This window comes from Pocillopora damicornis, chromosome 3, assembly GCF_964200805.1.
Source record: "Pocillopora damicornis chromosome 3, jaPocDami1.2, whole genome shotgun sequence".
NCBI lineage: Eukaryota > Metazoa > Cnidaria > Anthozoa > Scleractinia > Pocilloporidae > Pocillopora > Pocillopora damicornis.
Window position 1 is genome coordinate 2,436,175 of NC_142672.1, and position 14,797 is coordinate 2,450,971.

Genomic DNA, 14,797 nt, shown 5'->3' on the forward strand with positions numbered 1-14,797 from the left:
CATACTAGACATCGGCTTCTCACTGGATAATTATGCGCAACGCAACGTAAACAAGAACTTTTTTATTTTCTAGGGCCGAAATGACGTGATAGCAATTTTGCAAAAGATTTTGCAAGAAACGCCTCGAATTCTGTTGTTATCGAGGTAGAAAAGAGCTCTTAAACTTTTGAGAAGCATAATCATGTTGGATCTCGAAGTCGTTCCGGAAAGATCCTTGGGAAATGAGCAGTGGGAGTTTATACTTGGTAATGTTAATGTTTACAATGCAGTTTGTACATCATAAGCGCTTTCCCGCCTATCACGAAATTTATTGCCTTTAAGCCTATTCATCTTAGATTTAAATCTTACCTTCTGATGCTTTCGTATTCATTCTGATTATTTTTAGGAATGCCTGTCGCGCAATGTGTGCAAATCCTGAAGCGGCAATGTCGCGTGATCAAATCGGTACAAGCTATGTACAGTGAGGCGGTGAGTGTCTGGATTGTGTTTGACTGTGTAACGCATAAACTCTCTTTTCTTGCATATACTTGGTTTTAACGACGTTATAATTATTCTGGAACTTACATGTGGGATAATCTTTCGTCGTGGCTGGACAGAGTATCGACACTTACTTTGATTGTCATTAATATGTACATGTCTGGACAGGATGAAACTTAATTGTTTTAAACATTTCGCTTCTTCTTCGTTGTGTAATAGAACCCCTTGGCAATGGATCTGGTCTTAAACCTGCCCAATGATGGAGTTAGACTGGTCTTTGATCCTGTTACACAGAGACTTAAGGTACAGACCAATCAATTATATACTCTTAAAAATAATAATAATTGCTTTCAATTGATGATATCCCAATGGAAAATTTAGCTTCTGAATTGTACTAATTTAATATATTTATTTATTTATTTATTTATTTATCTATAGATAATTGAAGTTTACAGTATGAACAAGGTCAAGTTGAAATACTGGTAAGATTTGGTTTGCTTGTTTGTTTACTTGTTGATAATTGTTGTTCTTGTTTACTAGTCAATAAGTGTTGTTGTTGTAAATATATCCTCAGGGGATTATTGTGTATTTCTTTCTGCTTTTTATCAAATTTCACAATACATCAAGTCAGGTTATGATGGACAATACTCTTAAAGGCTGAATTTTTTTTTTTTTCCATTTCAGTGGAGTGCACTTCAACTCTCCTCAAGTTCAGCCAACAATTGAACAAATTGACATGTCATTTGGAGCAACACATCCTGGAGGTTTGAAAATTTCTCCTATAACTTCTTTCACATTTGAAAAGTAATCTAGTGGAAGTGAAGTATCAGTTTATAAGTAATTGTTCAAAGGCAGTAAATATAGCATATGAGCTGTCATTGTTCATGCCCATATCTACTTAATTACAAACCAATTTTTGATTGATGGTATGAGCTGTTTACATCTTATTTGGTTAACCTTTTGATGCAAAAGAGTGACTTGCATCTAATTTCTTTTTACAATATCACCCCTGAATCACATTAAGGTTGCAAGAATAAAGGAAATGATCTCTGACTAAAGAAGCTCTTGGTGGTTGAATAAATTCTCCCCATCAGCAACTTAGGAAATGTACTAATAATGCTACAGAGAGCATGCAAACTGATGTTAGGGTGTAAGGGTTTAAAAGGGAATTGTTTTTTTTTTTCAGTCTATGATCCCACCCATCAGCTGTTTATTCTGACCTTCAGAGGTCTCTCTTTCTCTTTTCCAATTGACTCAAAGTTTGAGGTAAGTGTTTCAGTCTGTGCTTAAAATAACTGGTTAAAGACTGATTTTGTGCATTGTATTTACTAATTAGCCTTGAGTTTGTGAATTTTCTAACAGAAAACAGAATTTTGATTCTGACCTGTAGGATCAAAATTTGTCTTTTAACCCTTTAACTCCCAAAAGTGATAAACATATGATCTCTCCTTACAAAAAGTGATTAACATGTAACCTTTTCCCATAATATCCCAATATTGCATTTCTTGTGTTCTGATTGGCTCACTCAACTGTGGTTATCAGCTCATATTCTAAGTCACCTTTTATGGCATTGCAACATGTTGGAAGCTGAAAATTTTTGCTGGAAATATTAAAAAATTCAGGAATTAAAGAAATTTGATGTCACAATTACTCCATTTGCACTTGTAGGATATGAGATTGGTTATAGCTAACTGGTAGCTACACATCTCATTGACTATTTACCTTCTCATATCAAATGTGCACTCATTGAATAATTATTAATTATCCAGCAAACAGAGAATGAGAATACTCAAACTTTGTCAGGTAGAAGTTGCTGTCTTTATCTAACACCACACTCTCATAACCTATGTACAAGAAAATGTCCAACAGCTAGATGGGAGAATTAAAAATCAGATCTTGGGGGATAAAAGGATCAGGATGGTGTATTGATGTATTTTCTTTAGCTTTTCTTTTAACTGCCTGTTAGTATAGACCAGCTGAATTCAACTACAGTTGTAGGACACTTGTTTACAGTAGTGGCACACTATTTTTATCTCTCCACAGCCATATTACACTCATGGATTAGGCTCTCTCAAGTTCTCATCTGGTTCCTCACCAGTTGTGTCACGCATGTCAATTTACCATGGAAACAACTTGACAGATGCCAAGTAAGGAAGCAGTCATGGTCTATCTATAAGTTTTTCATTTATTAATTTTTTTTACAAGAGAGCCCAAAAAGTTTGCAGGAATGAAATATGCAACATACTGTTTCACTTTATGATCATTGTTTTGCAGGGCACCACCCCTTCCCCTCCAGTGTTTTCATGGTAACTGTTTTGCAGAGAGTGTTGAAATCATAAACCAGGATGGTAAAGTCCTGGGTCTTAAATGTTTCCTTGTAGCAGAAGGTAAGGCCAAAGACAACAGTATCGATAGGACTCAGTCAGCCCCCACCATCTAGTTCCTAAAGGTTAATAACCCTTTACACCCTAACATCAGTATGTATGGTGATCATCTTCCTTCTTCTTATGACATTGATGTTTGATCCAATGGTGATATTGTAGGGAGAAATTAGATGCTAGTCACTATTAATGGTTAAAGGGTGAAGCTTTTAAAGACTCCCTTCTCCAAACCCCTCCCCCCCACCACTGTAACTAAACCCCCCTCTTCCCCCCCCCCCACCACCATAACTAAACCCCCATTATTTAACCCCCATTTGTAATTGTTCAAATCATATAAAAAACCATAACATAAATGTCTGGGAGGCTGGCCAAATGCCAAAACACATTAATAAACCAAATAGGGACAAGAATGGTTAAAGGATTAGATAAAATAATTAACACATATTACATTTGCCAACCCTAAAAGATTTAGGCAATGGCTTTTATTCTAGGGGTGGGTAGGGGAGATCTAAAAAATTTAACATGCATGAAGTACTATCAGTAACATCCACCATCCACTTATCAACTGTTTTCTTTGTTTAAGGTCCTGGTCCTGGTAAGATCTTAGAGCTACGGCGAAGAACCTTTGAAAGGAATGTGATATTTGGAGATTCATGTCAGGTTAGAATTTGGAGCTTTGGTTGTTTTACATCACAAATAATTTTCTAATGATTGTGCTGAACAGGAGGCTTATCATGGCTCAGTGAGTCATCATCCTGCAGCTGATGCTTAATTTATGCCAAGGCTTGTTATTGAGACCATGAATTTTTGTTTTCTTAGGATGTTTTAAGCTCACTTGGATCTCCATGTAAAGTGTTTTACAAAGCTGAAGATAAGGTCAGTTGATTTGAGAAAGTTGAGCACAATACGATTGAAGTGAAGATGGAAAAGCCCTCTCCCCTCCCCCCCAACCCCCATTCTTTTAAAAACTGGGTCCTGTCCTTGAAGCTGTGTAAACAGTCACTTTTAAAAATTTATTTTTCTAAAGCCAATCTTCTTTTTTAGATGCGGATCCACTCTCCTTCTCCTCACAAGCTTGCCCAGTCCAAGAGTTCAGACTACTTCTTTAATTACTTCACTCTTGGAATTGTAAGTAACACAACTTAAGAGTTGAAGAATCATTGTATTTCAGTGACTTGTTGCTGTGTGGTTTACAGAAGAAGCTCTCAGTTAATCATGAACTGTTACTTTTTTCTTCATTTATCTGCTCTAGGACATCTTGTTTGATGCATACAGCCATCTGGTGAAGAAGTTTATTCTGCACACTAATTTTCCAGGACATTACAACTTTAACATGTAAGCACGTTGTCTGTGAAAAGTAACAAATAACGTAGAGCTCTGGGCCCAGTTGTTCGAAGGCCCATAAGCACCAATCCAAAGTTAACCCTTTAACTCCCAAGATCTGATAGTCAATTCTCCCCTCCAGCTATTACATATTTACTTTTAAATTAGTTACAAGAACTTGGTGTTAGATCAAAACAACAACTTCTACTTGATATGTTTGAGTATTCTTATTACCTGTTGGCTGGACAATGTATGGATATTGTAGGGAGAAGTTAGATCTTAATCACTTCTAGGGCATGAGGGGACGCAAATCCTCTGCACTGTAAGTACATATCAAGCTCTGTAGGTGATTTAATCCCATTTTAATCCCATCCGATCTCACAATTTACGAAAACTTCATTATTCTTGTGAAAAATGATATCCGTCTTATTGAAACTTGATGACAAGTATAAGCCGGCAAAGAAAACAGTGCAAAAGCAATTATCTGTCACATCGATGTCAGCAGCAACAGGATTATGACACCTTACAGTCCCCATACATTTTCTTAGACTAAAAGTCTAAGAAAATGTAGGGGACTCTCCGGGATACTTACAGTACAGACGATTTGCGTCCCCTCATGTTAAAGGGTTAAATTTTAATCTGGGTTTCTTTATTCTTTTTGTTCAGCCATTTTGTGACAATTTTCTCTATTCTTTTTAGAGCATCCAATAATCATGTTCTAGACAAAAAGAGTAATACTGAATTTTCTTTTAAAGCTTTCAGATCTGAAATCAGATTTTACACTAATCCTGGGTTATCTTAACCCAGCTTTGAACAACCCTGCCTAAGATAAGAAAGGAGACTTGCATCCACATGCTTTCCACAATTTCTTTGCTCTTTGAGTTTAGTTGCCTCAAGTTGTTATTGCTTATTGTGTTTGTTGTGGTTTTTTTTTTACTTGATAAATGGTAATTTTGTAGTGTTTCTTGTGTTTTTCACGGACTGCCCTTTTACTGTCTTGAGTTACGTTTGTTTTATTGAAGGTATCAACGCTGTGAATTTAAGGTTGGAATTCACAGGGATTCCAAAGGTAACATGAATGCTTTCTAAGCTGGTAATTAATATTTGACATGTTAAATTTGGTGAAAACCACTGCAACTCTGCTTGCACGCTAAATCATTCGCCTATTACAGTGTCGTCAGAAGAATCTTGTTAATAACTCGTCAAAACCATAATATTTGCATCAAGTGCCAATAAGTATCTTCAGTGGAAGTCTTCGTTAAAAATAAATGTAAGATGAAAAAGCGTTTTGATGCTGTTTCAGAAGAAGAGATAGACTTGGTTTTCTTTTTAACAAAGATGTACCAGTGAACGCTCAGTCTACGGGTATCCTACGGGTAAGAGGTTAGCAACTGTCTTATTCCGCGCCTTGCTAGAAATCATTGGAGAGATGATAAACACTATAACTCCTGACTTGGCGCGAAAATGTTCTATCATACTTTTCCTTGAAGTAAGCTTATAGTCAGCCGCTGGTAACAAAGATTGTTCCTATTTGTTGCGGTGTAGCTTGTGCTTACTCTGTTGTTATGTCTTGTTTAATATGGTGCTCTAATTTGCAGATTCTGATCTCGATGATGGAACCCCTTTTGTATTAACTTCGTGTACGAAGGTAAATATTGCTGCATTTATAGAAATGTCGTATCTTCTCTCGAAAAATAGAGAAGCCGGAGGAAAGGAAAGCCGGCCATTTTGCTCCATGGTTCATTGAGGGGGACATTGGTATTTTTGGTTTTGGCTATTTTTTAGATCGGTTTTTTCGGTTTTTGTGCCCAAAAACTTCGGTTTTTCGGTTTTGGTATTCATTGCGGTTTGCGAATTTTCCACCTCTTTGGTTTTCGGTTTTCGCGAAAAATACTAACGGGTTTTCGGATTTGACATCCGATGCGGTTTTTGGTTGTCCTATTTGACCTATTTGGGTTCCTGTTTCTCTTCGATCTGAGCGGCAATTACGCGCCTCCAATGATCTCGAATAACTGCTAAACGCAAATTTAGGTTTAGGAATTAACGAAACTCTTGACTTCTCGTCTGTAAAAGCTTACATAATGCTGACCGTTGGGACTTTTTTTATCTTGACTGGTTAAGGAAAGGCGTCCGGTCTTGCAATTTCCAGCCAGTTGTTTCTTCCAGCTGTATATTTTTCGGATGGTAGTACAATAGTGGACTAATGCAAGGCGAGTAATGAAGAGGAAATGTTTAAGTTTTCATTGTTGTCTTTCCATTTCATCCAGTGGGACAGTGTTCAGGATTACCTGGGCAAACCAGTCGAGGCGCCTGTGGTACTCAATCGGTAGGTTCAAAGTTCAATTCGATTGTATTTGTAACTATGTCACACGCCACATTGCTTGTTATGATGTCGGTATTGATGTTATTATCATCTTGTTTCTTTCGAAGATCTTCTTCCACCAACACCACCAACCCGTTTGGTTCAACTTTCTGCTACAACCTGCAACACATGATTTTCGAGGTTTGTTAGCAATAGTCTGACAAGGCATTTAATTCTTTATAATATTCAGTACTAAGTCAACTGATCCTTTCAATCTAAGTGGCCCTCGTCGGTGCGAATTATTCATCAATCGCACTGAATTTTGTTCAAAATCGCATCTTTCCTTGTTAAGGAGCATTAACATCAAAACAACCAATCAGAGATCACGCATATGACTTCAGACGAATTTGCGCTCCACTCAGTTTCAAAATCCCCTTTGTTTATTATAACCATAGTTGATAGATAAAAGGAATCAGTGTTAAGAGTTAACTTACAATGCACGAATCTTAAACTTCTTTTCACTTCTACGCGACACGTGAAATGAAAACTCGTTGGAGCAATATTTTTGCCAATGAAAGGATAGGCGATTCCATTTTTAAAATAAAAATACATTTGTATGAATACAGCATTATAGCTCCGGTGATTTGGTTTTCATGATTTATCGACATGTGAAGATCAATTTTTAATAAAAATCTTTTTGGCAACGTAATTGCATTTCAAGTGAATTTCGTTTCAGAAGCTCGCCTGGCAGCGACGACGAGGGCTCGGTATATAATGAAAATCTGTTCGCACTAATTGATCATATATAATTTCGTTAACTAATTTAGATTGTAAGACTTGTTCATTTGTTTTTATTTTCTTTTGTTTTGTCTTTCAGGTGATGGCCAACAACCATTTAGCATCAGTTACACTGTATCCCCATTGCAACAAGACAGACAATCATCTTATAACATAAACGTCCATTGAATTGGAGTGGTTAGGTGTGTGATTACGTGACTCAGGCTGGCTGGAGAAACATTGGACTAGAATGTTCTCAGCGGAGACACAAATGTCTCCTACCTTTGTTTGGGAAAGGGGTTTTGATATATTGTTAAGAGAGAAACCGCGTTCATTTGTTTCTTTTTTTTTTTCTAAGAAAACCATTATTGGTTTTGAAGAAAATTTTTGACGCTGGGATAAACTTTGAGAAGTAAAAAGAGGGAAGTTTGAAACTTTCGTGTTACTGTATTCGATTGGTTACATTACTTGTTTTGCAGTAGCTAATTATATTATGACTGTTATTGCTTAACATTTTCAAAAATTAAAACTAATTTATAGCTTTCCATTTTGTATATAATGATGTTAATAAAACGAAGTGTGGTTAAATTGTGAAGTAACAATGTAATTTTATCAAACGAGATTATTGCATTTACAAATAAATGAATTTCATGAGAATGAAATTGGGTTTTGATAGTTAAAATGACTGTGCGCGGCTTTTGTTGAAAAGAACTTGACAACATTTCAATTCACATTTCATATGAAGGCAAGACAAAATCCCCAATATCTACGAAAGCTTTATCGTGACCGTAGGCAGAGATATAAGAATGCAGACGGCGCTAAGAACAACTCAGAAGGCAGGATTCTGTACCCTTTTGCAAAAGATATAGTGCAGTATTCGCTTACTACTGATGGTTTTACAGTATCATAGATTACATCATCACACGTTATCAGGTCAAAACCTTAAAAAGAGTCAATTGACGTATTGACAACAGAGGTCCTCTGAAATTTTACTGAGGGTAGAAGCTTTTAACTCCGATCTGATAATTCGCTATAGGAAGGCTCAAATTGAGACATCTTATTGATAATATTTAACGATGTCAGAAGTTCTTAATGAAAAAGAAAAGTAAACCAAAATTTATCTTAAATTTATTGTCGTCATGCTAAAATCGACAAGAGGCCCAGCAGGCGATAAGGCGAAAACACAGGTCTTCTCCATTTAAACAAGCTGCAAAAATTATCAACAAAAGTTTATTTTTTGTGTGAGAAACGGAAAACGAAATAAAAAATTTATCATCACTTTGTCGACGGCTCTTCTCTTATTTAAACAAGCTGCGAATTTTATCAACAACAGAAGACTAATTCTTGTTGATTCGCTGTCGAATGATTCAACGGTGGTCGAATCAGATATCTTATTGGTTGTATTTCAAGAAATTAGTTTTCCTGTGTAAACAGGAAGGCGAAGTGTTAGAGGGAAACTCCCACCAGGTGCGTTAGAGGACTTGACTCTGTGTTGAATTTTTGATGTAAGGACATCAAACAGTATAAATGGTTGAGAATATGGGAACAAATTACGGGTGAAGAGTCGTCCTGACTTAGTTGACAAGGAAGAAATATTTATGTCTTTCACATTTATAGTCTTGGTTTTTAGCCTTGTTTAATAAAGAGAAAGTACAAATAGAAAATAGTTGACATAGAGCATTCTGTCTTAATTCCGTTTGCTTCAGTCAATCAAAGCATCTTTCACTTGTCAGTCAGTTTTCAATATATTAAACTGGACATCCATCACATTTACTAAGATAAAGTAACTTAAGATCTCTGCGAGAGCTTTTTAGAGTTTTCCATGCAGATCCCCTCATTATTACAATTATCTTTAAAGTCATCGTTTCGCATTATGTTACCTACTATGGCCTTAAATTCTGTCAAACAATTATTACATGACTGTCTTCATAAATCCTCATGCAGGATCAGCCGTTTATTGCAATTGTTATTTGCTAAATTTCTTTGAATTTACCTCCTAATACAGTAGTGGCTTTGGTTAAAAATATTATTTTCATTTCCGATCAGTTATACGAGACCATAATCTTGAAGGCGAGACGACATTTAAAATCAATCATTTGAAATGTTCACCGTTACTATGCGTCAAATAAAACTCATTCATTATCGAGCTGTCTTTTCACTTTTATTTAGTTTGGCTAATTAAACAAACGAACCATATTTTTATTTAACCAAACGTCAGGCCTCGATACCTCTCACAGTGTTTGTAAAATTACTTTGAACCAGCCGTGATATGAGCTCGCTTGTATTTGTTAAGGTATTCCTCTTTTGCCATGTCTTCATGCCCGCAGTTTTTAGCTTTTCCGCCATTGGGAGTATGGATCATGGATTTGGAAAACATGACGGAGGGACCCTTTTTATTGAACATGTTCACTTTGTTTTGGATGTAGAACCCGAAATATCTGTTTCAACGTACGATAAGATAATGTGTGCGTTTAAATGTCTGCATCAAAGCTTTTGCCTTTCGTTCAACTATGATGCTCGCTCGCCGGGAAACAACAGCTGTGAGTTACTCAGTAAAAACAAGTACACACTTTCTGAAAGATTTCAACCAAGTCAGTTTTTTAATCATTACAGCTTGATGGTAAGGATAAACGGTAGTTAGATTAAAGTAACATGTGAAGGAAAGCATTTTATGAACTAGATTCGAATTGGCCTTCACATGAAATATTTCAGCTTCATAGTGCCATCTGTAAGACCAAAACATTAATAGAACAGGCTAAAAAATAGTTCTCATTTCAGTTCAACCCAAAATATCAAAGATATAAACATGTTTCAAAGACGAGTCGTTTGCAAATGGTTTCATTTATTTACTTTTGTTGCATGACCTGTTATAGTACTCTTTGAAATCCTTCCAGTAGCAGTCCGTCATTCACCTTCTCTGAGTGCTACCTTAATTGTTTCAGAGCCCATGTGAAAACGATCCATGTAAAAAAGGAGCAAAGTGCAACCCACTATACGGATCTAACGGTTACTATTGCGAACGAAGTCCAGGGAGTATTGAGCAAGGTAAAATTAAAGTTTGTGTCTGGTACTGTTATTTTCATTTTTGCCGAGGCTGCATAGTATTCCGAGATTCATTAGTCTCGCAAGTGTAGGTCAGCGCCTCCAAGTCGAAATGATTTAAAACCCCCCGGCTATGGAGCTAAAATCGGGATATGCCTCTTAAGAGAAACATTAGTTTGTACTTAATTCTCACGGTTCCTATTTAAAATGAATACTTGAAATATGTGTACGATAAAGAAAACTTACAAACAATTTCAAATTTTGCTTTAAGTTAAATCTTTCGTTCGTAAGCATTTGCTGTCTTACTCCATTACGGACGGATTGGAACTCTCGAAATTTAAATACAATACCATAACAGAAATGGTCGTCTCAATTAGAATTTTTGCCCATGAAAGCTCATAATTTTGCAGATTTTATGTTTAAAAATTTGAAAATAGAATGGAAAGACTCAGAACTTGCAAAAAGCCAATAACTTAACAGGTTGCTCAGATCCACAGTTTTTTTTAATTGGTTTCCGAATTTCCATGGGGTCAGCGAACGAAACTGAGGCTGAGTCGAAGTTCGCCCATTCCTAAGATTGGCCCCAGTCTCCGTTGCATTCAAGGATTCCTAAAATTGAGCGACTTTCCATAAGAAACAGTCTTTCTTACGACTTTTCCAAAGTCAAAGTACTCTATGGTTCTTCCATCATTCCTTTCAGGGTCCCCATGGATTAAACTCAACAAAGATGTGGTCTGCTTTGGCGCCAAAAATGACGCATTCGGGAACTTCATTGTGACGTCTCACGGAACTATCCTAACAATGAGGCTGGTCTACATTTCGGGGTTTGTGACGTGTAATAACAGAACCGTCCCTTATGGAAGTCACTGGGCGTGTAAAAAGGGATCAAATATTGCAACAATTGTCACCAGTGCAGCCAAGAATGTAATATTCCCAGAAGATTACAAAAATAAATCTTACTCATTAGTTGGTTACCATGCCAACTCGTCAGAGCTGGTATTTCCACCCCGGTCTAAACCCCTGAAGGTAACTAATGGCGAGGAATACCAAATATGGTATAACGAGGATTTCGTTAATGGAGAAGAATTTAACAACGACGGACAAACCTGCGTGAATGTTTACGCCCTGTACGAGTCATAACCGGTCAACTGCTTACTTCCTCTCACTGGATTAGAAAACAGCGGAATTAATACAGTTGTCGTCTGTGTGATGGAAGTTCTGAATGTAACCGTTGTCGGTCGAAGCGACTGACTTCATGGTCTGATGATGACTTCCAACCAGGTTTTCAAAGCGTAAATTGTTGTCATCTGTACGATTATGGTCATGATCGACCGTTTACTGTTACCGCTCACTTTAAAATAAGTAATATTATTTCAAAATCATTGATTGTTTGAAATTTTCGCGTTTCTAAAATGACCCGTCCACGTTGCGCTACATGCAGTATTACATTAGTGTTTTGAGGTTTTCTCGTGTATAGATTCACATTGAGGTACTTTTAATTATTATATCTGTGAAAATTTTAAATGGTAATTTACTATAATCATTTTCTTTTTTGTGCAAATCACATAACGGTATGGTCAGGATATTGTACCCTAGAAATAGACAAGGCATTGAAAGCTTCATGGCCTGATCAATAAAAGTGTCGCGAACTTGTAGCTGTTTCTTCTGCACTGCTTTCACCATCTATTAGGTATCGTAATATGCACTAATTATAATTTCCAGACTATGAACAGTCCCTCCTTTCCAGCGAGGACCGTCGGGCAACACGGTCATTTGCATGGCTCAAACTGTGCTAAGAGCGACAATGACTGGCGTGAGGACAGCGGTCTCCTTACTAAGAAAGAGCAATGTTCCAGTTAAACAGCTGCGGTCTGGAGATGTTAGACGTAGCTGGAATAGAAACTATTTATTTAAGGGTGGCCCAAGCTCCCATTGTGAGATGATAATCTTGCGAAATAAGAGTCATGGCGAAATTATAAGAATTTGTAAGGGAATATTTACGAGCGCTCGTAGGAGTAAAAAAAGACAGTCAAATTCTTAATAAAAATACCTCACCTTACTTCCACAGTGCATCGCTTGTTATCAAACCGCTTACTATGTTGAAAAGAACCCATTTTAGCGAGTTATCCATTTCTAGGTTTATTACAAAGGAGGAGCTTCTCTCATGTAATTTTGCAAGATGATCATCTCACACTTAGACTATTGCTTAGTAAATTATATGCCTTTTGCTTACCTGCCTCTGTTATGTTTTCATTTGCTGCAAGGTCCAACGTGCATAGCTGACAGTTGTTGTTGGTGATGGCTTCAGCCAAGTTCTGTGCTCCATTGTCTGCAATATTATTATTCCAAAGATTTAATGTGCGTAGCTGACAGTTGTTGTTCTTGATGGCTTCAGCTAAGTGCTGTGCTCCAATGTCTGAGGTGTCATTGTGTAAGAGGTTTAATGTGTGTAGCTGACTGACATTGTTGTCGATGACTTTAGTCGAGTGCTGTGCCCTTATGTCTGAGATGTTATTTAATGAGAGGTTTAACATGTGTAGCTGACGGTTGTTTTTGTTGATGGCTTTAGCCAAGTGCTCTGCTCCAATCTCTAAGATGTTATTTCCCTAGAGGTTTAATGTGTGTAGCTGACAGTTGTTGTTGTTGATGGCTTTAGCCAAGTGCTGTGCCCCAATGTTTGAGATTTTATTGTATGAGGGCATAAGGTGCGTAGCTGACAGTTGTTGTTGTTGATGGCTTCAGCTAAATACTCTGCTGCTTCGTCTGTCAATTGATTGTGTGTGAGGTTTAACCAGCTCAGTTGAGATTTCCTACTTTTTAACAATTCACAAATCTCAAAACAACCTAATGGACCAATGTCATTGTATCTCAAATTTAAATGTGAAATTTGTTGAACGTTAATTACATTTACTAACGAAGAGCAACCAACAGCTGTGAAGTGACAAGAAATAAAATTTACATAATTAGAGTTTATTTGTGGAAGTTTTCTCTGTGCTTCTATCTTCATTCTACTATTTTCGTTTATACATTTGATTAATGTCACTGCTAAATCTTGTTCGTCTTTAGTCGGCCAGCAGGTCACTTTCCTTTTCTCTTCATTCTCTGTCCACTGTTCGTTGTAGTCTGCGCTTTGTTTTTCTTCAGTTTTCACAGGAAGGTTAGTGATAATTTCCCTTGGTAGGTCATTTTCATCCACCATTAGTCCTGCTAGAAACGGAAAACCAGCTGCCATTTGCTTTCTTTGATGTTCTCAGTAATGAAGTTCCTTAATTCTGTTTCACTCCAGTTTGTCAGGTGCCTCGCAGCGAAAAACTCCTGCATTGTAAGATGAATGAAACAGAACTGTTCTTCTCTACTAAACGGGTCAGGTTCACGGTCGGGTAAGTGGTGAAATAGAGCGCTGTCTTCCATTCCGCGTACTTCGTTTCCTACAAAGGTTAGACTTCTTCCTTTAATTCCTTCAAATGCCATTTGTTCCAGTTTCTTCGATTTCTTTTCTTCTTTAGGGGGCAAATCACTTGATTCAAAGTCTTCGCGAGTGGAATGTTTATATCGAAATTCTTCTTTGTGTCTTAAGTAGAAAATTTTCACGGCTTTCCTGTAAATGTTTGTTAAACTTGTTGGTAGGTCAAGACTTTTAGAACCATAGAACTTCACCATTTTAAAGAGACTTGAGCAAATGATGAAGCAACTCGCAGGAATGTAGCATAGAGATAAGATATTGATGTTGCTGGAGATGTGACGTCTTTCTGTGTCGCCTGCTTCCTTGTCTTCTTCAGCAAATTTGGTTACATATTCTTCGACTTGTTCGGATGAGAAGCCAAGGATCTCGAATATTTTGTCAAAAAGAATACTTTCGGTGCATGACATAGCTGTTGCGGTAAAGTTTCCGCACAGCCCCATACTATTGTAAAACAAATCTGTTTTCCCAATGGAAATGTATTGTTTTTGTCACTGTTTTCTCTATTCAAGAACTGAATGCATAATGTAGTATGGGGCTGTGAGGAAATTTTTACCGCGAAAAGAGGCATCCTCTCTTCTACGCTATCTCTGTATTGAGGTTCACTATCTTCCGTGCTGATCTTTGAGTTAAATTTGAATTCATCGATTCCATCGAAAATGAAGAGAACTCTCTAGGGGTTTTCAAAGATGTAATTCCAGACATCCTCATCCAGCTCATTCCTGGGTGAGTATGTGGAGCAGGTCAGTAGCTCCCTAAGGGTAAGGTCGGTTGCATCGTTGAATGCTTTGAATTTGACGAAGAAAGCAGCATCAAAGTGGATTTTGTCCCCAGGTGTTTTATGGAATACTTGTTAGATGCCCAGTCTCTGAGAATGTTTGTACAGCAAAGAGTCTTTCCGATTCCGGGACGACCGACGATCAAAATTTTTTTTGTTTCCGTTATTAAGAATGTCCTTTGGCCCTCTTGGTGTTTCGTTTTTCCCACCCGACCTGGTATAGATTTCCAAATTCTTCCGTCTGTTTTCAGTAAAGT

The 14,797-nt window shown here is 37.2% G+C and overlaps 3 protein-coding genes across 3 annotated transcripts; 2 read left to right on the forward strand and 1 right to left on the reverse strand.

Moving 5' to 3' along the window:
- Positions 1-24: 24 nt before the first annotated feature.
- Positions 25-7,922, forward strand: LOC113675235 (phagosome assembly factor 1). Its single transcript, XM_089200062.1, has 17 exons — positions 25-245; positions 386-468; positions 697-780; positions 916-959; positions 1,162-1,241; positions 1,664-1,743; positions 2,521-2,624; positions 2,752-2,864; positions 3,442-3,518; positions 3,678-3,734; positions 3,903-3,986; positions 4,111-4,193; positions 5,204-5,250; positions 5,780-5,829; positions 6,449-6,507; positions 6,612-6,684; positions 7,361-7,922. Exons 1-17 carry the CDS (start codon positions 182-184, stop codon positions 7,436-7,438), a joined length of 1,260 nt encoding a protein of 419 aa, XP_089056188.1. The 5' UTR covers positions 25-181; the 3' UTR covers positions 7,439-7,922.
- Positions 7,923-9,470: 1,548 nt separating this feature from the next.
- On the forward strand, positions 9,471-13,275 carry LOC113675229 (uncharacterized). The gene is made up of 3 exons (XM_027191772.2): positions 9,471-9,880; positions 10,203-10,305; positions 11,003-13,275. Exons 1-3 carry the CDS (start codon positions 9,530-9,532, stop codon positions 11,440-11,442), a joined length of 894 nt encoding a protein of 297 aa, XP_027047573.2. The 5' UTR covers positions 9,471-9,529; the 3' UTR covers positions 11,443-13,275.
- A 234-nt stretch (positions 13,276-13,509) lies between these two features.
- LOC149047813 (NACHT, LRR and PYD domains-containing protein 3-like) lies at positions 13,510-14,205 on the reverse strand. Its single transcript, XM_089198746.1, has one exon. It carries the CDS (start codon positions 14,203-14,205, stop codon positions 13,510-13,512), a length of 696 nt encoding a protein of 231 aa, XP_089054872.1.
- Positions 14,206-14,797: the final 592 nt, after the last annotated feature.

Bases quoted from the DNA above. Each gene is read 5' to 3' on its own strand.
- LOC113675235 (XM_089200062.1), top strand. From the start codon at position 182: ATGTTGGATCTCGAAGTCGTTCCGGAAAGATCCTTGGGAAATGAGCAG. The intron at 4,194-5,203 runs GTAAGCACGTTG...GTTTTATTGAAG, and splicing joins GGACATTACAACTTTAACAT to GTATCAACGCTGTGAATTTA. The intron at 5,251-5,779 runs GTAACATGAATG...TCTAATTTGCAG, and splicing joins AATTCACAGGGATTCCAAAG to ATTCTGATCTCGATGATGGA.
- LOC113675229 (XM_027191772.2), top strand. From the start codon at position 9,530: ATGAGCTCGCTTGTATTTGTTAAGGTATTCCTCTTTTGCCATGTCTTC. The intron at 9,881-10,202 runs GTAAGGATAAAC...TAATTGTTTCAG, and splicing joins TTAATCATTACAGCTTGATG to AGCCCATGTGAAAACGATCC. The intron at 10,306-11,002 runs GTAAAATTAAAG...CATTCCTTTCAG, and splicing joins TCCAGGGAGTATTGAGCAAG to GGTCCCCATGGATTAAACTC.
- LOC149047813 (XM_089198746.1), bottom strand. From the start codon at position 14,205: ATGGGGCTGTGCGGAAACTTTACCGCAACAGCTATGTCATGCACCGAA.